We start from the raw sequence: 27,337 nt of genomic DNA on the forward strand, positions 1-27,337 counted from the left end.
AGAGCTTATGACAAACCAAATTATTTATAAACTTCTTAATAGTACTGACCAGGCAGACACCCTAAAATATTCAGGAAAAAACATCTACAAGCTTTGAGTCATGCTTATTTCTTTCAGTCTCAGTCAAAAGTTTTCCAGATATGAATTAACAAAGACACCTTTAACGATACAGGATTTAAAACAGTTTCTTGAAAAAATGAGGGTTGAATCATGAATTGTAACAGAGTCATACAAATAATAAAATTGCTTTTTTATGGTTAAATTTCATTACTTTAAAAACAGGACAAGTATACTAAGCTTCGGTATTTCAAAATAAAGCTCATACTCTTTCCATCGTTTTCACAGAACACTCATAATTTTCTTTCTTTTGGGAAGATGTACAAAGATGGAAAATTTATGACAGCCACTCTGTGTACTCAGAACATACTGGAGAGAAAGAGAAGTCCATTGTAAGCCTTCACAGAAGAAACCTTTTCCGATAACTAAGGCCAATAATGGCCTCTCATTAGATCTCTTAAAACACCTTGCTCTGCCTGTCTTACTTATTTTCTAGTTGCTTAAAGCTTATTCACACAGTCTCCCCAGTCAGTCTGTAAGCCCACTGAAGCCTGGGACTGTGTTTTTATTTCTCTTGGATCCAAATAAGTACTCAGCCCAGTTGTTGACCATGGTAGGTTCTAAATAAAGATGTGCTGAATTGGACTGAATAGGAAATGAATAGAAACCAAGCTCCGAGACTTTGGCAGTTGGCACCTAGCACAAATGGCAGAAACTATTACCATAGACTCTTCCGTACAGACCTGGAAAGGAACAGACCCATGCTGGTAGGGAAGACTGGATTATGGTAACAGAGCACATGGTGATAAGAGAGCATGAAGAGATGCTGCCTTCTAGTTTGTACAGTTATTAAAGAAATACGTTGTTCAAGTTTAATTCATCCGAAAGCACGTAGTCCCTTCCTATGATGAGAATACAGGCTTGGAACAGTAAAGGAACTACATAGGTCACACAGGCAACAGGATGCTTGAATCTGACGTATCCAGGAACACGTGGCCGACAAGTGTAACTGACCAAGTGTGCGAGTAACTGACCAAGTGTGCGAGTTATCAGGATAAAAGTGCACCATCTTAAAGGTCCCTTTAGATCTTAAGCGCTAAAAACCATCTCAGAGTTAAAATATAGTGTTTGCATTATTACTCCTCCTTAAATTGAATCGGTTATTTGTTAAAAAAGTATCTCAGTAGGCATTCAAAACACAGGAGTTCTTTTTCTCATTCCCTCTCTGATTGTCTCTTTCTATCTATTAACCTTTCTTTTTGGTGGTTTTTTTTTTTAAGGCTGCACCGTGTAGCATGCAGGATCTTAGTTCTCCGACCAGGGATCAAACCCAGGCCCTCTGCAGTGGAAGTGCGGAGTCCTAACCACTGGACTGCTAGGGAATTTCCATTCTATCTATTAACCTTTCCGCAAGCCACTCCGCATTCTTGTGGGAAGGAGAAAAGCTGTAAATAAAGTCTTCCTTATTTTCAAAACATAACATCAGAATGTACAAAGGCAGTGACAACCTGCAACATACAGTGAGGTACCAAAAATGAAAACTGATCACTGGGTTAGGTCCCCGAACTTTATAAGGAGCCCAAGATGCTGCCACTTTTATGAAAGACTTTGAAGTTTGGGCAGAAACTGGAGAATAGCAGTCAGTGGTCCGATATCTCCTGATTGATGGATCGTCTCAGCACCAGCTCTGATAAAGAGCTTACCAGCCTTGTCTAGAACCTGCCCACGAGAAATACCATCTTTTCCTCTAGTCAGAAGCGGGTGAACGCTGAGTCTTCCCACCACGTTTCGTGGCTAGCTTTATTAGAGCACCCAGCATGTAACGTAATAATTTCTCTGTTTATATCAGGGGTCCTCAGACTCAGTCCTGTTGACACTTGAGGACAGATACTTCTTTGTCATAGCGGGGCTATCCTGTGTGCTGTAGGATGTTTTGCAGCATCCTTGCTGGCCACCACCCACTAAATGCCTGTAGTGCCAATTCCCCAGTTGTGACAATCACAAATGTCTCCAGACATTGCCAGATGTCCCCTGCGGGACGGGGATGGGGGTGGGGGAATCCACCTCTGTTGAGAACTGCTGGTTTATGTGCTTGGGTGTGACTCAGACTAGAGCTATTGCTAAACGCGCATCATTTCATTCACATGTGCATGCTTAGCGCCCAGCACATTCCTGGAATACAGGAGGCACACGGAACAGAGACTTTCTGAATAAATGCATTTTAAAGGGACAAACTTAAAAAATTATCATCCATTTTGGGTGCATGCAAACACCAAATTTAAAGTCAAACCCAGCCATACCTATTATGGATGGCCTTTTTAGTTCCTCTGTAAAATTGGATATCACTATGATAGTGTTGCTGGGAGTATAATATCGCAACATGCATGTAAAAGTACAGCGTGTACAGTAGATAAGCAGTTTAAGTACCACCTTTCTCCTTAAACAATAAGCAAAACTGATCATTTCCAGTCCCCTTCCCCCTACCTGCGTCCCAATTTCTCTGCAATCCTCCTTTGGCAAACTTAGTTCTAAGACTCAAGTTTTAGAAAGTTCTGAATTCTTTAAGGGTAGTAGAAGCATCATTAGCAGATGCTATTCTATTTATGAATTCCCCCAAATGGCACTTGGTCCTTTCCCTTTAGCTCTATCGAGGAGGTAGCTTTAAGGAAATATTCAAAATGTCCATGGATTCGACATTTTCTGTAACAAGGTCCACATAAACATCAGTGGCGGGCTTCCCTGGTGGCGCAGTGGTTGAGAGTCCACCTGCCAATGCAGGGGACACGGCTTCATGCCCCGGTCCAGGAAGATCCCACGTGCCGCGGAGCGGCTGGGCCCGTGAGCCATGGCCGCTGAGCCTGCGCGTCCGGAGCCTGTGCTCCGCAACAGGAGAGGCCGCAACAGTGAGAGGCCCGCGTACCGCAAAAAAAAAAAAACCCAAAAAAACCCATCAGTGGTCATCAGAGTGTATGTATCTCAGTTTCATCTACCACAGAGAAACTGCAAATCTGCTGCCTTTAGGCCAGCTGCTCCAGTGTACCATTCTTCTAGATTTCATAACATTTTTCACTGAGAACAATTTGACCATGTTGGAATGTCATACCTCATAATCACTTTCCAAAAATTCATGCAAGATCATTTCATAGATGAGTGGTTTCAGAACTGGATCCCCTCTTGGCAAATAAGGACTAATAGCCTAAGGAAGGAAAAGGCAAAAAAAAAAAAAATCTTTAAAAAGTAGCAAAATAAAACTACTCCAAAGAGGCAGCACATATAAAAATATACATTTACTTTAAAAACTTAAGGCAACAGAGTACTTTGGAAAAATATTACGAAGAGAAAAGATTCAAATAAGCTCTACCTTCTTATAACATGTTACAATACATTTTAAAAAGTACAGATAAGGTGTCTACATGTATGAATGAATGAATAAAAGACACTGCCTCGATTAAGTTAAACATCTCTCTGTTCTTCCTGATGAATTAATGAAAATCTAAGTAATATTAGGGAGAATGATGATAAAAGTCAACTTCTTAAGTAATCAAGGAGTTATAGGTCATCTATTCATCTTTTTTTTTTTCTTCCTTAAAATGGAATAATACATCAACCTTTAAAAACCCATAATCATCGTTTGAAATTAAGGGAAAATAAACCTTGTGTTTTTAGCTACTTCAGCACTGTGTTAAGTGTTGAATTTCCAAACACTGTAAATGGTTCTGCAGTGCACTACACACCAATCGCCATGCTCTGTCCTGGGGACCCAGAGCTCCAGGCACTGTCCCCAGGAGCTCACAGCTTCAGAGGGAAGATATGCAGATATCTAAACAGCCAGTTGCAATATTGCGTGCTAAGTGTCTTGAGAGAGGGGCAAACAAGATGCTGTGGCGAGGTGGATCTTGGAGACTGAAGCAGAAGTGACAGATGCCAGGGGCCTGTCAGGCCAAGAGAGAGGGGGAAGGGCACCCTGGTAGAGGGAACAGCATGGGCAAAGGCATGGAACCATGAATGCACACTCTGCATGCAGGGAGGTCAGCATGGCTCAGACATGTGAGTGGGGGTCACGGGAGGGAGATGAGGCTGAAGAGGAAGGTGACGTGGGGTCATGAAAGGGATTCAGATTTTATGCTCTGAGCAGGAAGGAAATGAGAGGAGCACATTTCGTTTTTAAACGGCTAACTGTGGGTTAGGGTTGTCTATAGATCTGCCGGAAGGCCCTTGCAATAGTTCAGGCGGGAGTTAAGGCAGTGGTACCAGAGAGGGAGGAGACGCCCAACTGGTACTGACAAAGTGAAACTGACAAGAGCTGGAGAAAAAACAGAATAAGGAGGTGAGTTAGATGTTCTCATCAAGACAATGGCTTTAGCTGCATAGCACAGGGAGATCAGCCCAGTGCTTTGTGACCATCTAGAGGGGTGAGGATAGGGAGGGTGGGAGGGAGACGCAAGAGGGAGGGGATATGGGGATATATGTATACGTATAGCTGATTCACTTTGTTATACAGCAGCAACTAACACAACACTGCAAAGCAATTATACTCCAATAAAGATGTTTTTTAAAAAAAAAAAGACAGTGGCTTTGAGCTATTAAGCATGGAGAAATGAGTATATTGTGATGTGGTACACACAGATTGAAAGGAGAAGGACCAAACTTGGGAGGGAAATGGATTCACATTAATCTGAGTAATCATTCTCAGCAGCACGTACACACAAGGAAAAATGTCCACCACACGCTTCCAGCATAGATAAGGAATTCAAACTAGAGGTCTGGGGGATGGAGCCATCGTGGTAAACACGGCCACAGGGCTGGAGAACATCCCCCAAGGTCAATCCAATAAACGTGACGAGAAGTGTCCTTGAGGGTCTCCTGGAGCAGAGCTACATTTATGGGGCAAGCAGAGGACAAGGCAAGAGGCTGGCCAGGTGAATAACTGGAATTTTTAAAAGCATGTTCATAATTCTAAGGGAACACTGAAGAGGCTCACAAATACTGAAAAGTTTTTTCAAAATGCTTTAAACAGATCTCCAGACATAGGAATACTTTATTGATTAGTTTAGATATTGTAAACTAAAATGAAAGATAAAAAAATGAAATATCAAAATTATTTGTTCGAGCTACCTGGTCAAAATTTCCCATTTGTTTTCCAGCAGGTAAGATGTTGGAAAATGCACTAATTCTTCAGTACATGTGAAAAAAGCCTTATGTTTATTATAATCTACGGTGACGAGACTATACCTGTTTTCCACATTCATTAAAAAGAACATGAAAACTTCCATCTGAACACAGAGGGAATTGGAGGGAGATAAGAAAGTGAACATATCATATATGTAATACATGTGTATATATTTTATGCACATAAAATATAAACGAGATTTCTATTTGGTGACTAATTTCTAAAAGTTTTTCTTTCTAGCTGAAATAGTACTCGCTTCCCAATAAAGAACTGATTACTATTAATTTTATTTCCATCTCAATATTAATATACTACATACAAAAATTAAAGAGCTAAAAATAAAGCTATGCTTACCTTAAGCTGTCCGATTTCTTTAAATTTATAAACTTCATATTCCCAGAGTGCTGCATTTTTCCCAAGAATTTTCTGGCATTTGCTGGCAGTAAAAACATCCCCGGGAAAAGAAAGTATAAATAAAGAAAACAAACAGAGACAGAATAAGTAGACATTTCCCCTAGTGGTTTAGATAAATCTCTCATCCCAGAACTTTGACAAATTTCCATTTCAAGTGCCAATGAACATAAAGATATTACTGGTACTCACTTGACTGCATATACAAAGTTGACGGAAATCATGAAAATATGAAATAGTTATAAATAAAGATGAATCCCTTTCAGAAGACTTTGATTAGGGGTTTTCCCACTGATTTTTCTGTTCTGAGTTTCCTACTTATCCAGATGAGTGCTGCTGGTCTGGGGACCCTTCTTGCCTTGAAGAAATATCATCGTACCCAAAAGTGTCAATGAAACCACTTTTTCAATGGCTTAAAATAGTGGACTACAAAATCAGACTTTAGAAAATTAGAATCCTACTTCAGTATATAATTCAGAAAAATGTTCATGTGTGAATAAAACTTTGATTTACACATGAAAGAAACACATTTCCCTAAATCAGGGGACAAAAAGCGGCCCTGAAGACTGTTTCCGGGCAGCCACGCAGTCCTGCAGAGGGCACTGCGCAGCTCGAGGGGGAACTGCCCACACAGACCCACACGACCACTATAAACCATTTAGGTTTTTGTCCTGCAAAAACCTGTCTCTTTTTGTCTCTTTTCCCTTTTGCCCTGTCTCTCCTAGGATGCTTGTAGCGTGAACAGCCCTGGAGGTGAGAGGACACAGACTGTGTCTCCCTCTGGAGCACAGGGCAGGTTTGTTTACTGCCCAGTAAAATAAAAATAACATCTTCCTCTGGAGCCAAGGGCAGGCAGGCTTTATAAAAGCCCATTATAAAAGAATCAGACACCCTAAGCCCAGGGTCCCTCTCCTGTAACGCAACCTGCTGCCTGGGCCGAGTCACCTGGGCCTCTCTGCCTCATGCTGTGGGATCTGGAGAAGGTGCTGGTACTCTGGCCACGACTACTGCTGAGGTAGACGGTCCTGTGTCTCTGACCCCGGAGTATCAGGTCTTTTGCCGTCACTCATGAAACTTGCAGGCAAACTTGTCAGCTTATAAGAAGGGTAAAGTATCAGCTCTTCGTGATTTCTGACACTCTTCTCATTAAATAACGAGAAAACCATTTTTCGTTTAGTGCAAATGAGACAGTAGGTGGGTAAATAACATGTTATCAACCCATTCCGTGGTTAAAAGCATTACTATTCAAAAATAACCCCTGTTAGAAAGATGTAAAAAAAAAGTCCGTCAACTGTAGAGAATGACTTATTCGTATTGCTAACATGGCTCAATTCTATTTATATTAACAAATAATTGTGAAAACATCTTGATTACCGTGCCGCTATGTCGTACTCTCCTTTCTCCACCAGGTGGTTTATATATGCCAAGCCGATGTCCTAGGGGAAATGAAATGAAGGAATTTCATACTTAACTGGAACACGTGGAAAGTTGGGTCTCCGTTCCTGAGTGGGCCCGCTGACTGGAACCCGTTCACACATCTTCGTTTGCTTTATGTAATTATGCTCATTTCTTTCTTGAGCATATTTAAATATACTTGTATTCTCACAAAGTTTAGAGTTTACAATTTTAAAAAACGTGACTACTTTAAAGGCTCCTAGCCTGCCCTCTTTTAAGAAATTTCCTACAAAGAAATCTCTGATAAGACAAACATGATCCAACAGTTTCATGTTGTCACTGGATATAAAATTTTTCTTGTGCTTTCATCCCTAAAACAGGAGCTACCTGTCTCTTCTATACCAAGTCTGAGGGAATGCTGTAGGAAAAATGAAATGACAGATCATTTGAAAGGGAAATATTTAAAGTTAACATCGAAGTGAAAATGAGCTCAGAAAACCAGGTCATTCGAACCCACGAGTTTACAGATGAGGAGACTGGAGCTCAAAGCAATGCACTGACTGGCTTCACAGGATTCGTGCTCATTCACTTATTCCACCTTAGTCCTGAAAGGATTTGAGGTGGCCTGTGTCACCAGAGACGGGGGACCTCTTGCTTGATCGCCTCATGACTCTTATGAAAGATTAGTTCCACCTAAAAGCATTTGCATGAGAAGCTTGGACTCAATATATATAACAAAACTTGGATTTTAAGTTCTACTTTATGCACAATTTTTTGCAGAGCTTCTTCCTGGATAGCAGAAATGGCAGGAGCCCATTTTTCTCTCTGCCTGCCTCACCCTAGGAGAAAAATGTCCAGGCGTGATTAATGCAAAGGGCATGCCCATTTCAAGAGTGAAGGGAAATACCCAAAGTTCTTAGTTTATTAAACTTTCACTTTAATGACTACTGTGTAGGAAATCGTATTTCAAATCTGTTGGAACTACAGAGTGAAGAAAAGGTGCTTAACTTTATTTCTCTGAAAATAGATCACGTATCACAGTATCTACAGTTTCAGAGAAGAGATGCCTCTTTTGAAGAGTCAATTTCTCTAACCTTTCTCCCCATGTCCATGCTCCCTCCCAACTCATCCTGTGCTCTGTGCTCCTTTAACCTCAACCTGATTTTCTCTCTTTCCCCTAAGCATAAGCACGTTAAATGTCTTACACAAAATACCCACCATCACCCAAAACCTCCCCATGATGTCACAGTCCCCAGCCATTGTCCTGACTCTTTTCCACTTCGAGGCTAGCCTTAGTCTATATTCAACTCAACTTCATCATCTCCTATTCACTTTCACTCCACCAAGCATGTTGAGAATAAATAATATATACAGAAAATGCACTTGTCACTTTCATATTACCAAATGCAATGTACAACTGACTAAGCTAAGCTTATCTTACTTTTGACCTGCTTACTTCAACTATACTCTTCCACTGGCTGGAATACTCCATTTCTAGGTAATCCTTGCTTATTCTCTACAATTTTGAATGAATAAAACAACATAAGATGCTCTCATTCTCTCTCTCCCTTTTAGTTCCTGAACTATTTTGCTTGTGTACTCTTTGAGAATTAGGCTTTTTGGCAAGTTTTAAAGAGAAGTTTAAGGTGAGGAAAGTATAGGCAGAAGGACTTTGCACTGGAACCCAAATAGCCATAAATAACTAAGTTTCCAGTTTTCAACTGTAAACTAGGGTCTTGGGCTAGATGATCTCTAAGGACCCTTCACACTCAGAGGATAACATTTCTTTTCTGCTTTCCATCTGCACATTCATTTTCACAGTTAGCAAAGAAATGGGCTTTCACTCACAATATTTTTCCCAAGTCCAAAATGTAATAAAAATATATTTGATGTCCTAGATTAGTCACCATAACAAAATAAATTGAGCCTGTTCTTATAGAGACACTGAAGCAGTCTAATTTTATGAAACTACTCTTTTTTTTTTTTTTTTTTTTTTGCGGTACGTGGGCCTCTCACTGTTGTGGCCTCTCCCGTTGCGGAGCACAGGCTCCGGACACGCAGGCCCAGCGGCCACGGCTCACAGGCCCAGCCGCTCCGTGGCATGTGGGATCTTCCCGGACCGGGGCACGAACCCGCGTCCCCTGCATCAGCAGGCGGACTCTCAACCACTGCGCCACCAGGGAAGCCCTGAAACTACTCTTTTGATAAATTTCATGATAATGTGGTTTTACCTGTGATTTAAAGAAACTTCCCCACGCATAACTGGAAAGCTTTGTATTTAAAGTGTATTTATAAATCCAGTTTCCAAATTACCTAAAACTACCTCCTAGCAGTTGTTCAAGTTTCTTGTTTACAAGCAGAAGCTGATTCAATAAAATGAACTATTTTGACCTCACAGGTTAGGGAATTCGTTTGAAATAACTTCTCAAAAGGTAGCAAGAATCCGTTCTTTTCAAATTACTTTCAGCCTCATTATAACTTATTGAAAGGTAAAGTTATGTTTCAAATAGTAAAATTACATACTTACCAGAATCTTATGTCTTTTAATGTTCTTTTGGCTAATTTCAGCTGCCATCAGAGCTTCCTGTATTTACATAAGCATGATAAAAGCAGTCGAAAAGGAAGAAGGGAAAAGGGGAGAGAGTGGGAGAGAGAGACATTGCGGTTATAAACACTATATTTATTATGTTTTAAAGTCCTGGGCTACATAAATAAGCCCCATTTTCCCATGGCTTTTGCTTCAAGCACAGGAATTTTTAATGTTATGGTTGAGTGAACCTCACTGAATTCAAACTCAAACAAAAGCAGTCAACCAAAATGAAGACTTCTCTTATTTCCATTTGAATTCATTTCCACATTAGGACCCTGGAATCACATTTCAGACGCAACTCAAAATACAACAAAATCTCTTATGTTCAAACAAAAAAATCTGTCATTCTAAATCTGTATGACATATATTAATCAAGGGGCACTTTTCCTTTATGAAGCATAAAAAGTAACCTGTATGCATACATTTAGGTACAACTACACTAAGATTTTGAAAATCTCTGATTTTATTTGTATTTTGGTAAGTTTACAATGATTCCTTGAACACAAATGTTTGAAACACAAAATTATTTCTTTAAGAAGCTGCTGGATCTAAAGCAATAATGGTAATAACTGGGATATGAACTTGGTATCAATACCTGGACTCCAAAGAGTTTATAAGTTAAAAGCTTGTTTTTCCAAATCCTTTCAGGTGGTTACAAACTTAACCAAGTAAGTGGACTATTTTCTGTTTGTTTTTGGCTAATTAGCATAAAAGACTATCCAGAGAGTTTCTCTAACTAAACCAACAGAATAATACCTTTGCAGCTATTAAAACTTTAAAATGTTTTCCTTTTTTAAAAAAAGCCATGATGGGGCATTATCTACTCAAATTAGTCTGAACCGAGACTCAATGACGTGGACAACATCATTCCATCTGAACAGGTAGCTCAAACCCTCCTGAGTACAGTTTGATAGCTTTACTTTTTACACATGATATAAGCACAAAATAAATGATTTCACTAAAATATCCAAATGGATGATTCTGAAATACTAGCTTTATTTTATTTTTCTTGAAAAACCACCAAATAAACTTATCAGTAGGCTGGATCAAACCTACCCCTCCCTCCATCACCAATGCCTCTTCCACTGAACAGTAAGGCCAGTCAACCTCCTTGTGGTCTTTATTCTCCATAACTTGCGAAAAGAGTATCGGAAAGTTATTGGCCTCCTACATATCACTAGCTTAGAACATTCTAATTCACCTACGTGAAAGATTTATTACAAAACCCTTTTAGCCCCTCTCTGTTACCGACGTGTCAATACTTTTAAGTAAAAGCAAGACTACTTCATATTTCTTCTTTTCAAGGAGCCAGTCGATGTGGTCATCTTGGTCTCGTTCCTTGGCTACGACAACATCTCTTGGACTCACAATGTAGAAGAGTGACTCCCCTTCCGAGTATTCTAGAGATAAGAGAGCAACAACTTGGGTGACTCAACAGTAGAAACCTTGGCAGTGGTTTGGTGCGGGGGGACAGGGTTAGGCTACCCAACTTACAAGCGAACAGAAAACTCTCTTAGCTTTGGAATAAATGTGTTTGGCTGTGTTTGAAGGTAGGGGTGAGAGACAGGTAGAGAATGATAGAGTCTATTCCAGTGCTTTAAAAAATATTCACACGGGAGTTCCGGGAAGATGGCGGAAGAGTAAGACGCGGAGATCACCTTCCTCCCCACAGATACACCAGAAATACATCTACGCGTGGAACAACTCCTACGGAGCACCTACTGAACGCTGGCAGAAGACCTCAGACCTCCCAAAAGGCAAGGAACCCCCCACGTACCTGGTTAGGGCAAAAGAAAAAACTAAACAGAGACAAAAGGATAGGGACGGGTCCTGCACCAGCGGGAGAGAGCTGTGAAGGAGGAAAAGTGTCCACACACTAGGAAGCCCCTTCGCGGGTGGAGACTTCGGGAGGCGGAGTGGGGGAGCTTGGGAGCCGCGGAGGAGAGCACAGCAACAGGGGTGCGGAGGGCAAAGCGGACAGATTCCAGCGCAGAGGATCGGGCCGACCGGAACTCACCAGCCGAGAGGCTTTTCTGCTCGCCCGCCGGGGCGGGCGGGACTGGGAGCTGAGGCTCCGGCTTTTGTCGGAGCGCCGGGAGAGGACTGAGGTTGGCGGCGTGAACACAGCCTGCAGGGCGTTAGTGCACCGCGGCTAGCCGGGAGAGAGTCCGGGGAAAAGTCTGGACCTGCCGAAGACGCAAGAGACTTTTACGTCCCTCTTTGTTTCCTGGTGCACGAGGAGAGGGGATTAAGAACGCTGCTTGAGAGAGCTCCAGGGACGGGCGCGAGCCGCGGCTAAAAGTGCGGAGCCCAGAGACAGACATGAGACGCTAAGGCCGCTGCTGCCGCCACCAGGAGGCCTGTGTGCGAACACAGGTCACTAGCCACACGCCCTTCCGGGGAGCCTGTGCAGCCCGCCACTGCCAGGGTCCCGGGATCCAGGGACAACTCGCCCGGGAGATCGCACGGCGCGCCTCAGGCTGCAACGTCACGCCGGCCTCTGCCGCTGCAGGCCCACCCCACACTCCGTGACCCTCCCTACCCCCCGGCCTGAGTGAGCCAGAGCCTCCGAATCAGCGGCTCCTTTAACCCCGTCCTGTCTGAGCAAAGAACAGACGCCCTCCGGCGACCTACACGCACAGGCGGGGCCAAATCCAAAGCTGAGCCCCTGGGAGCTGTGCGAACAAAGAAGAGAAAGGGAAATCTCTCCCAGCAGCCTCAGAAGCAGAGGATTAAAGCTCCACAATCAACTTGATATACCCTGCATCTGTGGAATACCTGAATAGTCAACGAATCATCCCAAATTAAGGAGCCCTGTGGATGAAAGGCTCTTGGTGCTGCAGCCAGGAGTCAGTGCTGTGCCTCTGAGGTGGGAGAGCCAACTTCAGGACACTGGTCCACAAGAGGCCTCCCAGCTGCACATAATATCAAACAGCAAAAATCTCCGAGAGATCTCCATCTCAACGCCAGCACCCAGCTTCACTCAACGACCAGCAAGCTACAGTGCTGGACATCCTATGCCAAACAACTAGCAAGACACGAACACAACCCCACCCATTAGCAGAGAGGCTGCCCCAAATCATAATAAGTCTACAGACACCCCAAAACACACCACCAGACGTGGACCTGCCCACCAGAAAGACAAGATCCAGCCTCATCCACCACAACACAGGCACTAGCCCCCTCCACCAGGAAGCCTACACAACCCACTGAACCAACCTTAGCCACTGGGGACAGACACAAAAAACAACAGGAACTACGAACCTTCAGCCTGCAAAAAAGGAGACCACAAACACAGTAAGATAAGCAAAATGAAAAGACAGAAAAACACACAGCAGATGAAGGAGCAAGATAAAAACCCACCAGACCTAACAAATGAAGAGGAAATAGGCAGTCTACCGGAAAAAGAATTCAGAATAATGATAGTAAGGTTGATCCGAAATCTTGGAGATAGAATGGACAATAGAGTGGACAAAATGCAAGAATCAGTTAACAAGGACCTAGAAGAACTAAGGATGAAACAGGCAACGATGAACAACACAATAAATGAAATTAAAAGTACTCTAGATGGGATCAATAGCAGAATAACTGAGGCAGAAGAACGGATAAGTGACCTGGAAGATAAAATAGTGGAAATAACTACTGCAGAGCAGAATAAAGAAAAAAGAATGAAAAGAACTGAGGACAGTCTCAGAGACCTCTGGGACAACATTAAACGCACCAGCATTCGAATTATAGGGGTTCCAGAAGAAGAAGAGAAAAAGAAAGGGACTGAGAAAATATTTGAAGAGATTATAGTTGAAAACTTCCCTAATATGGGAAAGGAAATAGTTAATCAAGTCCAGGAAGCACAGAGAGTCCCATACAGGATAAATCCAAGGAGAAATACGCCAAGACACATATTAATCAAACTGTCAAAAATTAAATACAAAGAAAACATATTAAAAGCAGCAAGGGAAAAACAACAAATAACACACAAGGGAATCCCCATAAGGTTAACAGCTGATCTTTCAGCAGAAACTCTGCAAGCCAGAAGGGAGTGGCAGGACATATTGAAAGTGTTGAAGGAGAAAAACCTGCAACCAAGATTACTCTACCCAGCAAGGATCTCATTCAGATTTGATGGAGAAATTAAAACCTTTACAGACAAGCAAAAGCTGAGAGAGTTCAGCACCACCAAACCAGCTCTACAACAACTGCTAAAGGAACTTCTCTAGGCAAGAAACACAAAAGAAGGAAAAGACCTACAATAACAAACCCCAAACAATTAAGAAAATGGGAATGGGAACACACATATCAATAATTACCTTAAATGTAAATGGACTAAATGCTCCCACCAAAAGACACAGATTGGCTGAATGGATACAAAAACAAGACCCATATATTTGCTGTCTACAAGAGACCCACTTCAGACCTAGAGACACATACAGACTGAAAGTAAGGGGATGGAAAAAGGTATTTCATGCAAATGGAAACCAAAAGAAAGCTGGAGTAGCAATTCTCATATAAGTTATATATATATATATATATATATATATATATATATATGTAGTTTGCTTGAGTGCAGTGTTTTTTGTTTTCTGTACTGAATTCATTAGCATGGGTCGGTATAAAATTTAGCATAGGTCAATATGTAATTTGTAAACTAATAAGGTCTTAAAAGTGAGGAATTAAGTCTTTTAAATTTAATTATTTATTGTAAAGAGCAGAATAGCATACATAAACAGGTGCCTAAGGAAAACTTGTATTCTAATATGGAACTCTCATGAACACCTTTTTTTTTTTTTTTTTCTTCTAACGGTATGATAGTAGGCCATTTGATTATTTTTATGGCTTTAACTTTACAACAATGAAATATTCGTAAATTTTAAAAAGTATTTTTCTTTATTTGATGCGGGTGGGATACTGGAGAAATGAAAGGTCAAACATCTATTGAGGAATCCATACTTGTCTATATATTGTGTACTTTTATTTCAAGAACTGATTTAAAATTCCTAAAAGGATGCTATAATAAGTTATTATGCCATTTTACAGACTGAATTAAGTGAATTTCAGGGAGGTATGAAACTTGCCTAAGGCTATCCAGCTACCAAGCGGTAGAAGTGAGAATTAAATCCAGGTATACCTATAAAAATAAAAAATAAAAAAAATAAAAAAAATAAAAAAAAAAAGAAGGCGAGGGCAGCACCAGGGTATGGGGTTGTTAGTTTTATAGGGGTGAGTAATTTCATACGCTGATGAGTGGGAGGAGTATTCCAGCTATTTTGGGGAAGGGGTGGGGGTTTCTAGGAATTGAGCCACCGCCCACTTTTTGACCTTTATGGTCATCCTTGGAACTGTCGTGGCACCTGTGGGTGTGTCGCTTAGCTTGCTGATGTGTTACAATGAGTGTATACTGAGGCTCAAGGTCTAGTGGAAGTAGACTCGTCCGCCATCTTGGACCTATTTTGTTCTAATCAGTTTATGTTGTGTCCTCGGGCTATGTAATTCTTTTAAAGGTTGTGCCCTGCCCCCTTTCCTCCTGTTTCATATTGAATATATAATATTTACCAGAGTATGTTTTAATAATTAATACATGATATATTGTATAATTAATTTATATATCATATATATAATGATATCTATAGGTATTTGTTCTAATAAGTCATTAAAAATAAATGAATATTCATAAAAAAATATTCACACGTAAAATGATTTGAATGAAAAAAGAAGGAAGGGAAGCAGGAAGGAAGGGAGGGAAGGAGGGAGGAAGTACCAAAAAAACTTGAAAAAAATAAGGTAGGCTTAAAAATTCTATTTCCTATATTAACGTTCTGACCTCAGCTGAAAGATAGCGCTCAAAATTCTCCATGTCTATTGTATATAATTTATCTACTGTATATAAACTTTATTGATGACCATTTACAGCACAGTTCTATTTTTACAGAACAATTACACCCCACAGTTGGCGATAAATGTTTCCTCCTCTTCAAGGTCAAGGCCATCTAAAGCATAAATGACAGATGCCCCAGGCCCTGGAGACATCATCTATCATTTCAGCGTGTTGTGCACAATGCCGATGGTAAGGGTTTCCTGAAGAATTCAATTATAAAACCTGTTCTGAAGGGTTTCTAAATGTGCAGCAGAGTTTGCTCTGAGCAAAAATTACCTCAACTGGATGCTTTCACTTGTGAATCACATTTGCTTTTTGCTAAGTCCAGAATATCCACTCCCATTTCTCAGCTGATCAAGGGCTTCATCTAAGAAAGCTCTAACAGATACAGGATATTTCTTCATTGACCAAAATGAGAACTGAAAATATTCTCAAAACATGTCTATTGTTTTTAAAGCAGGAAAGAATTTCTCAACAGCCAAAGCTGTTCTATTTTTCCATCAACGTATTTTTCAAGGATATGATGACACCAAAACACAGAGGCCCCTGGTATGACTACAAAGCAATGGTTCTCCCTTTATTTCCAAGCAGTGACTAAGTGCATTCATGCATCCACTCAACAAATACTCAGTGAAAGCCCAGTATGGACCAGGCGCTCTCTCAAACTCTGAGCATTCGGTCAAAGAAAGACAATTTCTCCGGCAACCCAGAGTACACCTTCTAGGGATATAACGTTGGGAGCGATACGCCAACTAGAGAACCATACTGCTTGGCATCAGTGTAAGTCAGGTGTCACATGAAATAGTTAGGACAGGAGACCAAATACAAGGACAAAGGCCACAAAGCCTCCTCACCCTGGTCCTGGCCTCATCTCTACCCCTCCCTCCTGCTGTGGGAACTCAAGCAACTTCTACAGCATCTCTGGGCCTTGACGCCTTCATTTTCAACATACAAGGCCTGCCCAGATAGGCTCTAAGAGCCTTTCAGCACCTTGATTTAAATTCCTGGTTGTGCTACTCAAGTGGAGGGGAAAAAACATAAATATAAGAAATAACGTGAGTCGGATCCTTGATGTCTCTCACCTAAGTGATAATCTCTACATTCATTTTCCTGAAAGCCTCTCACAGTCAGAGCATCAGAAGAGATCTCTTCACAAGTCTCGGAAAGCGGCTGGATGATATCCAGTCTGGGTCTGGCGCAGTATTCTCTTTCCTAAGGGGAAAAAGAAAGTCTCATTTGAATTACATTTCTATAAATGATACAAATTAGGGACTTCCCTGGTGGCGCAGTGGTTAAGAATCCGCCTGCCACCGCAGGGGACACGGGTTCGGTCCCTGGTCCGGGAAGATCCCACATGCCATGGAGCAACTAAGCCCGTGCACTACAACTACTGAGCCTGTGTTCTAGAGGCCACGAGCCACAACTACTGAGCCCGCGTGCCACAACTACCGAAGCCTGTGCTCTGCAACAAGAGAAGCCACCGCAATGAGAAGCCCACACACCAATGAAGAGCAGCCCCCACTCGCCGCAACTAGAGAAAAGCCCGCACGCAGCAACGAAGACCCAGTGCAGCCAAAAATAAATTAATTAATTAAGAAAAACAAAAAGGAAAAGTAGTGCCTTGTGCAAAATCACATGGATACTAAGTGGCCAAGTGTCACAGCATATTTTTAAAAATATACAAATTAATTCTAGGTAGCCATAATTAAGTGCTTTGGTTTTGTAAATTCGGCAGGTGTAAGCCTCTCTCACCACCTGCTGTGGACAGCCTCATAGCAGTGGTTTATTTTGACCTCTTGGATGAGATACACAGGACAGGTACCACTGTACTATGTCAGCGGTCCACCACTGCAGCCCTTTCAACCCCAAGGGACGGCTACCACATCCTTAGATAACTCTGTTACCTCTTCTTCACAAATATGAGACAGAGTGAAAATTACATTATAAACGGCTCCATGATCCAGACCACTGCCACTACTAGGCCTTTCACTGGGGATGCTGAGAAGCCAGAGACTAAGAGTTACGTCTACAGCAAAACTTGCTGAGATGATGTAGATGTTCTGTGCCTGTACTGCCCAGCGTGGTAGACCTGAGTCACGAGTGGCCATCAAACACCTGAAATGGGATGACTGTGCCTGAGAAACTGAGTTTTAAATTTTATTTCATTTTCATTAATTTCAACTTGGATAGGCACATAGCTTAATGACTACAGTTTGGGACACTGCCATTCTAGATCAAGATAGAGGGGGAAAAGATGCTTTATTGAGGGCCTATGACAATTTCACTAGCCTAGTAGGTGACTGTCCACAGATTGTTCTCGCTGAGTCCTTAAATCACCCTTCAGTAAGTACTGTTCTTCTTAATTTTGCAGATGAAGGAACTGAGGATCGAAAAGTTTACTGAGGTCAAAGTTATATAAGTAAACAGTAAGACTGGGATTTGTGGAAAAACTGGGACTATGGATTTAAAATCGTTTGTTTTACTATAAAACTCAAGCTCTTTGAATATTCAGCACAGAGGCACGAAAGATACACTTGACTATTTTCCAAAGCAGTGAGACCTAAAGCAGTAAGACCTAAAGCAGGGTGGCACTGGTACAGAGAACTCAGATGAAAGGAACAGAATGAAAGAAATCCAGAACTACTCCCAACTCTCCAAGGTTCCCCAGTAAAACAGTAAGCCTTGAAGATTCCTTCGATCAATTTTGTTAGGTTAATTGAGAAGCGATTACGTCAGCTTTGCATCTCATATATTTAAAAGAGTCCAAAATAAAAAGCAATTATGAAAGATCCACTATTAGAGGAAAAAACCCCAGTGAATATACAGGATAATTTATCACATCTGTGGAGAAATGACAAATATCTTGCTTTTAAAACAACAAAAAGGAAAAACCTGAAAATTTTGACTATTTAAAAAATTAACAGCTATAACAATGACAAAAAATATCAAAATTAGAAGAGCAAAATAGAAAAAAAAAATTGAACCAAATAATGTTAAAAGAAAATCACCTTGCTAGACCACATAAATAAATAGCTCCTTCATATGTGTAAGGAATCCATCAGCAAGGTGATGGATGAGAAATCCATCTTATCATTATTTTACAACTTTTGTTCACTGGTCTAACAGCCCTGCTTATGCGTGAACTGCCTAGGAGCAGGGATTTGGTCTTGTTGATCGCTGATACTCCATGCTGAGCACCATTCTTAACACACGTGCTTTATTAATGAATGGAAGAAAAACAAAACATTAAGGGAACAGCTTCATAAATTAGGTTATATCAACCAGATGAAACAGTTCACAACCACCAGAAAGATGATGGGAGACTGCACAGCCATATGCAGAGAGAATGGAACGATGCTCCTAAAATTATGGCCACACAGAAGAGCTTGTAACTGTCACTGCAACTGTGCGGGAACAGGCACATATGTAAAAGGTGTAATGAGGAAAATATGCTGCGATAACATTACAATAGATATAAAAACGAATTCTGTTTACTGTTGCAGTTAAACTTTTTGATGTGAAAAAGAAAACGGGGGCGTGGTGGGCCCCAAGCTTGCTTCTTTATTCCTTCTGCCTTAATTTGATCAGTTCTTTCTGTATTTAAGGATTTCAGGTGTCCTTTGGTGTTAGAGAAAATGAAGAGTTATATACACTGACACACACATTTTTAAAGCACCTCCAAGACCCTCACTTCTTCCTCTGAAAAAACTCCATTTTCTAATTTGCTCTTTGAGGTTGGCTTTTCTAGGTTTTTACTCCTTTCCAATACTCTCTCTTATTAACAAAGGTTTCCTTCCCTTCTTTCTTTTTTTGGTCAACCGTTTATTAGGCCTTCCCTTTGTCATTTTACTGCCTCTTTTCTTATGTCTTTCAATCACATCCTGAATGCTCCCCACATTCCTCATCAAAAAGCACTGTATTTACTCCCTCCGGAGCCAATGCTTTTCTTTATTTTCAAAAAAATAAATAAATAAAATAATAATAAACTGATGTCCTGCACAGGGCTAGAAGCCAGCCCTATTGATTTTAGCAGGTTTGAGTGTTCACTTAAGTCTACTGCATCCCATTGCCTAGCAACATGGGCACCCAGAGCTCCAGGTTACTATAGCGATGGCTTCCTGATGCAAGAGCTCGCTCAGAGAAATGTTGGAGAGCAGCTACCACTTCAAAACCGGGACTCCCAGGGTTTTTCTCCCCATTTTATTCCTTGCTATTTGAAAAGGAAAAGAAAAAAAAAGAGAGAGAGAGAGAGGATACAGACAAGGAGAAGCTACTCACTGTAAAGGGCTAGACGATCAATTGCATTTCTTTTATACCACAGCATCCCAAAGAAAATCCTTTACAATAAACTCTCCTTGTTTATGCCTTGAAGCCGCCCCTGGCCCCTTCCTGACAGGAACTCTGGACTCTGACAATAAAGACAAACTGGGAATGGGGCCGACCTAGGCTTCAAAGAAAGACTCAGTATGCAGGCCCCTCCACTGGACCCTATAACGGGGCTTCATTCCAAAATCATGTATAATGAAATGCAGATTCTCTGCTGCTTCCTATGAGCCGTACATTTCATACCATCATTTGCAGTGATAACCGAGACTTAGCAACAATCTAATTTCAAAGCAAGAATCAAGCTACTCAGAATCACTGGGCCACTGGGAAGTAAACAAATATATCTGGACCACAGGAAATAATGGACCACCCTCTCTGTAATTCACTCTGACCACAGGGACCCCTGCTGATGCTACACATCAACTTCATTGCTGTCATTTCTGCTAATGCACAGTGTCAGTTTAGTTTCTTGGCCTTTTGGCAAGAGGAATCCTTCGTTCCGTTCGACTAAAATACCAAGAGAGATGGAAAAAAGGGAAGACAAAAAAAAAAAAAAAAAAAAAAAGACTCCCCTTTGCTTGGCAAAAGGAACAAAGGCAACCAATGAGTGGAGCTTCTGAAACGTAAGTACATTAAGCCTGCAGGGTAATCTCTGTTGACGTTGTTTTATAGGTCAGGAAGTTCTGCTCAGACTGGAGCTGAGTCCTTTCATGGGCAACTTCATCTGGGTAAAAATGCTACAAATGAACCCACCCTATTGTATTTGGGGTGAAAAAAAAAATTACCGTTTTTTCGGAAACCTCCTTTACATAGGAAAGTACAACAAGCTGGTCACAGAGAGGTGCGAGTCCGCTGATGTAGAATTCAGTTTCAAACTGAGACACTGCAAACAAAAGGGACAGAAGATTCACTGTTAGCAGCAAAAAGCAGCACACAAAGGCAAGGACACGTCGACTACGAACGCAGGATGGACTCATTTTAGAAATCTAACAGAAAGGGGGCAGAGATAAACATACTTTCTGGACAATAATCAGTAGCCCAAAAGAATATCTGGGAACTGACGCTTGAAAATTTCTATTACAAATAAAAAGCAAACTCGACAATAACAGCAGCATGAATGGTGAAGAGTGACACTATCTAGTTAGTTTAAAAATGACAGTTAAATCCCATGAAGACACTTTGAAATCTATAAAACCCAACGTAAACGATTATCGATAACAATACTTTTAAATATTAAAAAATTAAATATTTTAAATAATTTAAAAATATTACTAGTGACAAAAATACTTTTAAAAATAATTTAAACATAAATTTCAATCTTTCACAATTAGGGCATTACAGTGGCATGATGGTCCCAAGAAATGCTATTTGTAATTATGAAACTATTACTCCTTTTTAAACATTTAATAAACGTTATATCTAGGCTTAAAAGAAAAAAAGTGTAAATACACATTACATTATGATGAAACTCCATTAATTCTTCAGTGAAATAAAGGTCAGAGAAAATAAGAAATTTCTCTTTCCTTTTAAAAGATAGTCATTAAAACGTAGAAGTAGTTCTGTTTCTTCTATTGCATCACCTAAGAGGTATATAGATTTAATTACAATGGACCTCAAAGATCTTATAGAAGGCTCAATGGTAGAAGTACAAATATTGCTACAGTATGATTCTAATGACTAGCTGTTGTAATATTTATAATAAATGACTGTTGTTTTAAGCAACTAAGTTTTGGGATGGTTTGTTATGCAGCAAAGCCAACTGATACAATATTAGTGCCAGGAAAAGACTCTTCCAGGAATCATACACGGCACTTACAGATTCATTTGAGAGTAAACTCTCATTTGAACCCACCACTTTTTCTACGAGTTTCTTGATTCAGTTCTTCTCCACAGTTCTGTGATATTAGGTTCAGGTTTAGTTAACTTTTATGATAAAATGACCATCTTTTCCAAAGCAGGGGAAGTCAGTGTAGCATACTGGAAACACTATTGAATGGGAAGTTAGGAAATCTGGGTCATAACTGCAATTACACTGAACTTGGATAATTCATTTTAATTTCTGTGGGTATGACTTTTCCCATGTATAAATAAAGGTATCAGAATAGAAATAAAACCCATAACACATAAACTGAGGGGGGACTGAATTTTTCTTCTTCCTCCTCTCCATCCTCCTCGTATATCACTTGACTGGGCTGATCTTCAATGCCTGCTCCTTATTTAACTGTTTTCAAAATTTTACTTTCACACCCAAATGAGACTGAGGATAATCAAAAAAACAGTAAGTAGTTAATAACGTAAATATTTAAAAGGATAACATTTCTTAAGCTTTGTCCTGGGTGGGATCGCATAGGTGGTCAGAGTGCCCTGGACAGAGCCATACAATGGGAGTCCAAACGGTGCCTGCTCTGCCACGAAGACTTGTTTTCTCACCTGCTGAACCTGAACTGAATATTCTTATCTAGGCTCTTGAAAATCATCTTTGGTAAAGTGGTGATGTGATCAATATTCTCACGAAGCACATGCGTAGAGAACTTCCCACAACCACGTGTTCAGAGATGAGCACGTGCTGCGTGTAGCCAGGCACAGAAGGTTCTGGAGAAGCTTCCCCAGTGCTACCTATGAATGTAGGGAGTGGGCAGGGGGGAGGGGTGAGAGACGGGAGGGTTGGAATGTGCAGATGCTATTGAACAGTGTGGGCCACACATGACCTACTGATCAAAGAGGTGACAGTTTCACATTCAGGAAGACATACAGGCCTGTTAACAGGAGGTTTTGGATGCCAGCACTCCTGAGGTTGCACAGACTCTTTGGTAGAGATGGACTTGTGTTTTTTTACTAAATCGCATTCCATCGTTGAAATGCTACTCATACAGCAACTTGGATGAAGAGCAATCAAAGATGCTACAGAGACTGTTTCATGGGAATCACATGGAGCCTTTTATGGGCTTGTCTGCCATAGGCACCCAAGTGAGAGCATCATCTAAGAAATGGTGGGTGAACGAGGTATTCTCCCCATTTGAGACGCCAAAGGGGCTGCCAAGGCTCACTGACAAGGAGCATCACACAGTATCCCTCCTAAAGGTAGCCAAATCCACATCAAGGTTTTGGTTTATATGAATGAGCTGTAAGATACAGATCAGAGAAACTAGAAAACAATTCTACCCAAATCTTTCCTCCTCTACATCCTGATTTCTGTCCTCAAGAGCTTGCATTAATAACACAGAAAACTTCCTGTTCTTTAATTAAGAACATAATAGGAAATCTAATGTGTTCTTCAAGAAAATAAGGACAGATGTGAAGAAGCAGATATTTCCTTCTCAATTCCAGATACTATAACAAAATGCTTATTTGTTAAATACTAAATCCTACCACTTTACTAATTGAAAATAGGTAATAATTTAGGTAGAAATGACATGAACTGACTAAATTACAAACGAAGAAAAGATGTGGTATTATATAAAAATAGTGCTTTCAAGATTTCCAGAGGCACAGTTAAGCAAGTTATCACCATTCAGATACAGCTGCAATTAAATAATTCTTCTCATTTTATTAAAATGATTTCATATCAACGGAAATCTTCTTATGGAAAACAAAATTGCAATTACAGTTGCACCCTTTGAGTCACAAATTAAGAGTTCTAAAATAATGGCTGCTTTTCTTACCATTGAATATTCTACCACTTAGAAATTCATCTCCATTAATACCCATTAGTAATGATATCATGTAAAAAAGAGGACACATTTCCTGGTATGAGGTCCTAGTTTAGGAAAATGTCTACATCTACTCTGCATTAAAAAAAAAAAAAAGATATTTCAGAATGAATGACATTTCAGGGCTCTGTTTTTCCATTACTACTTACTAATGCAACAAAACAGGATTGTTTTAAGATCTATCATGATTTAGTGTATTCTTTATATTAAGGCTGAATCCATGAAGGGCTGGTTGGAGACAGTGGTGTCAGAATGAACAGGAATGTTGAGGAAAGTTCCCTCTATGCCTACTTTCTGCAGGGTTTTTAACATAAATTGGTGTTGAATTTTGTCGAAAGCTTTCTCTGCATCTATTGAGATGATCATATGGTTTTTCTCCTTCAATTTGTTAATGTGGTGTATCATGTTGATTGATTTGCGTATATTGAAGAATCCTTGCATTCCTGGAATAAACCCCACTTGATCATGGTGTATGATCCTTTTAATGTGCTGTTGGATTCTGTTTGCTAGTATTTTGTTGAGGATTTTTGCATCTATGTTCATCAGTGATATTGGCCTGTAATTTTCTTTCTTTGTGACATCTTTGTCTGGCTTTGGTATCAGGATGATGGTGGCCTCGTAGAATGAGTTTGGGAGTGTTACTCCCTCTGTTATATTTTGGAAGAGTTTGAGAAGGATAGGTGTTAGCTCTTCTCTAAATGTTTGATAGAATTTGCCTGTGAAGCCATCTGGTCCTGGGCTTTTGTTTGTTGGAAGATTTTTAATCACAGTTTCAATTTCAGTGCTTGTGATTGGTCTGTTCATATTTTCTATTTCTTCCTGGTTCAGTCTTGGCAGGTTGTGCATTTCTAAGAAATTGTCCATTTCTTCCAGGTTGTCCATTTTATTGGCATAGAGTTGCCTGTAGTAATCTCTCATGATCTTTTGTATTTCTGCAGTGTCAGTTGTTACTTCTCCTTTTTCATTTCTAATTCTATTGATTTGAGTCTTATCCCTGATGAGTCTGGCTAATGGTTTATGAATTTTGTTTATCTTCTCAAAGAACCAACTTTTAGTTTTGTTGATCTTTGCTATCGTTTCCTTCATTTCTTTTTCATGTATTTCTGATCTGATCTTTATGATTTCTTTCCTTCTGCTAACTTTGGGGTTCTTTTGTTCTTCTTTCTCTAATTGCTTTAGGTGCAAGGTTAGGTTGTTTATTCGAGATGTCTCCTGTTTCTTAAGGTAGGACTGTATTGCTATAAACTTCCCTCTTAGAACTGCTTTTGCTGCATCCCATAGATTTTGGGTCATTGTGTCTACATTGTCATTTGTTTCTAGGTATTTTTTGATTTCCTCTTTGATTTCTTCAGTGATCACTTCGTTATTAAGTAGTGTATTGTTTAGCTTCCATGTGTTTGTATTTTTTATAGATCCTCTCCTGTCATTGATATGACAAACCCACAGCCAACATCGTCCTCAAGGGTGAAAAACTGAAACCATTTCCACTAAGATCAGGAACAAGACAAGGTTGCCCACTCTCACCACTATTATTCAACATAGTTTGGGAAGTTTTAGCCACAGCAATCAGAGAAGAAAAAGAAATTTAAGGAATCCAAAAAGGAAAAGAAGAAGTAAAGCTGTCACTGTTTGCAGATGACATGACACTATACATAGAGAATCCCAAAGATGCTACCAGAAAACTACTAGAGCTAATCAATGAATTTGGTAAAGTTGAAGGATACAAAATTAATGCACAGAAATCTCTGGCATTCCTATACACTAATGATGAAAAATCTGAAAGTGAAATTAAGAAAACACTCCCATTTACCACTGCAACAAAAAGAATAAAATATCTAGAAATAAACTGACCTAAGGAGACAAAAGACCTGTATGCAGAAAATTTCAAGACACGGATGAAAGAAATTAAAGATGATACAAATAGATGGAGAGATATACCATGTTCTTGGATTAGAAGAATCAACATTGTGAAAATGACTCTACTACCCAAAGCAATCTACAGATTCAATGCAATCCCATCAAACTACCACTGGCATTTTTCACAGAACTAGAACAAAAAATTTCACAATTTGTATGGAAACACAAAAGACCCCGAATAGCCAAAGCAATCTTGAGAACGAAAAATGGAGCTGGAGGAATCAGGCTCCCTGACTCAAGACTATACTACAAAGCTACAGTAATGAAGACAGTATAGTACTGGCACAAAAACAGAAAGATAGATCAATGGAACAGGATAGAAAGCCCAGAGATAAACCCACGCACATATGGTCACCTTATTTTTGATAAAGGAGGCAAGAATATACAGTGGAGAAAAGACAGCCTCTTCAATAAGCGGTGCTGGGAAAACTGGACAGATACATGTAAAAGTATGAGATTAGAACACTCCCTAATACCATACACAAAAATAAGCTGAATATGGATGAAAGACCTAAATGTAAGGCCAGAAACTATCAAACTCTTAGAGGAAAACATAGGCAGAACACTCTATGACATAAATGACAGCAAGATCCTTTTTGACCCACCTCCTAGAGAAATGGAAATAAAAACAAAAATAAACAAACAGGACCTAATGAAACTTCAAAGCTTTTGCACAGCAAAGGAAACCATAAACAAGACCAAAAGACAACCCTCAGAATGGGAGAAAGTATTTGCAAATGAAGCAACTGACAAAGGATTAATCTCCAAAATTTACAAGCAGCTCATGCAGCTCAATAACAAAAAAACAAACAACCCAATCCAAAAATGGGCAGAAGACCTAAATAGACATTTCTCCAAAGAAGATATACAGATTGCCAACAAACACATGAAAGAATGCTCAATATCATTAATCACTGGAGAAATGCAAATCAAAATTACAATGAGATATCATCTCACACTGGTCAGAATGGCCATCATCAAAAAATCTAGAAACAATAAATGCTGGAGAGGGTGTGGAGAAAAGGGAACACTCTTGCACTGCTGGTGGAAATGTACAGCCACTATGGAGAACAGTATGGAGGTTCCTTAAAAAACTACAAATAGAACTACCTTACGACCCAGCAATCCCACTAATGGGCATATACCCTGAGAAAACCATAATTCAAAAAGAGTCACGCACCAAAATGTTCATTGCAGCTCTATTTACAATAGCCAGGAGATGGAAGCAACCTAAGTGTCCATCATCAGATGAATGGATAAAGAAGATGTGGCACATATATACAATGGAATATTACTCAGCCATGAAAAGAAACGAAATTGAGTTATTTGTAGTGAGGTGGATGGACCTAGAGTCTGTCATACAGAGTGAAGTCAGAAAGAGAAAAACAAATAGCGTATGCTAACACATGTATATGGAATGTAAGAAAAAAAAATGTCATGAAGATCCTAGGGGTAAGACGGGAATAAAGACACAGACCAACTAGAGAATGGACTTGAGGATATGGGGAGGGGGAAGGGTAAGCTGTGACAAAGTGAGGGAGTGGCCTGGACATATATACACTACCAAATGTAAAATAGATAGCTAGTGGGAAGCAGTCGCAGAGCACAGGGAGATCAGCTGGGTGCTTTGTGACCACCTAGAGGGTTGGGATAGGGAGGGTGGGAGACGCAAGAGGGAAGAGCTATGGGAACATGTCTATGTGTATAGCTGATTCACTTTGTCATAGAGCAGAAAGTAACACACCATTGTAAAGCAATTATACTCCAATAAAGATGTTAAAAATGAATAAAATAAAAGAATGAACAGGAAAGTATAAGGACTATTCTTAATGAACAGATAATAATGAACAGATTTAGAGAAAGAAACGCTGAACGGTAGTATTTATTCT

The 27,337-nt window shown here is 40.2% G+C and overlaps 1 protein-coding gene across 4 annotated transcripts in view; it reads right to left on the reverse strand.

Annotated features, from left to right (window-relative positions):
• Positions 1–27,337, reverse strand: part of VPS41 (VPS41 subunit of HOPS complex) — a 192,715-nt gene that overhangs the window by 30,944 nt on the left and 134,434 nt on the right. For all 4 annotated transcript variants that reach the window (XM_004263331.4, XM_033438469.2, XM_049714911.1 and 1 more), the window contains 7 exons: positions 20,607–20,704; positions 16,578–16,707; positions 10,908–11,023; positions 9,561–9,617; positions 7,013–7,074; positions 5,582–5,663; positions 3,161–3,253 (listed from right to left, as the gene is read on the reverse strand). In XM_004263331.4, the coding sequence (XP_004263379.2) occupies positions 3,161–3,253; positions 5,582–5,663; positions 7,013–7,074; positions 9,561–9,617; positions 10,908–11,023; positions 16,578–16,707; positions 20,607–20,704 (638 nt within the window). The remainder of the gene's footprint in view (positions 1–3,160; positions 3,254–5,581; positions 5,664–7,012; positions 7,075–9,560; positions 9,618–10,907; positions 11,024–16,577; positions 16,708–20,606; positions 20,705–27,337) is intronic.

The sequence above is a fragment of the Orcinus orca genome, chromosome 9, assembly GCF_937001465.1.
Source record: "Orcinus orca chromosome 9, mOrcOrc1.1, whole genome shotgun sequence".
NCBI lineage: Eukaryota > Metazoa > Chordata > Mammalia > Artiodactyla > Delphinidae > Orcinus > Orcinus orca.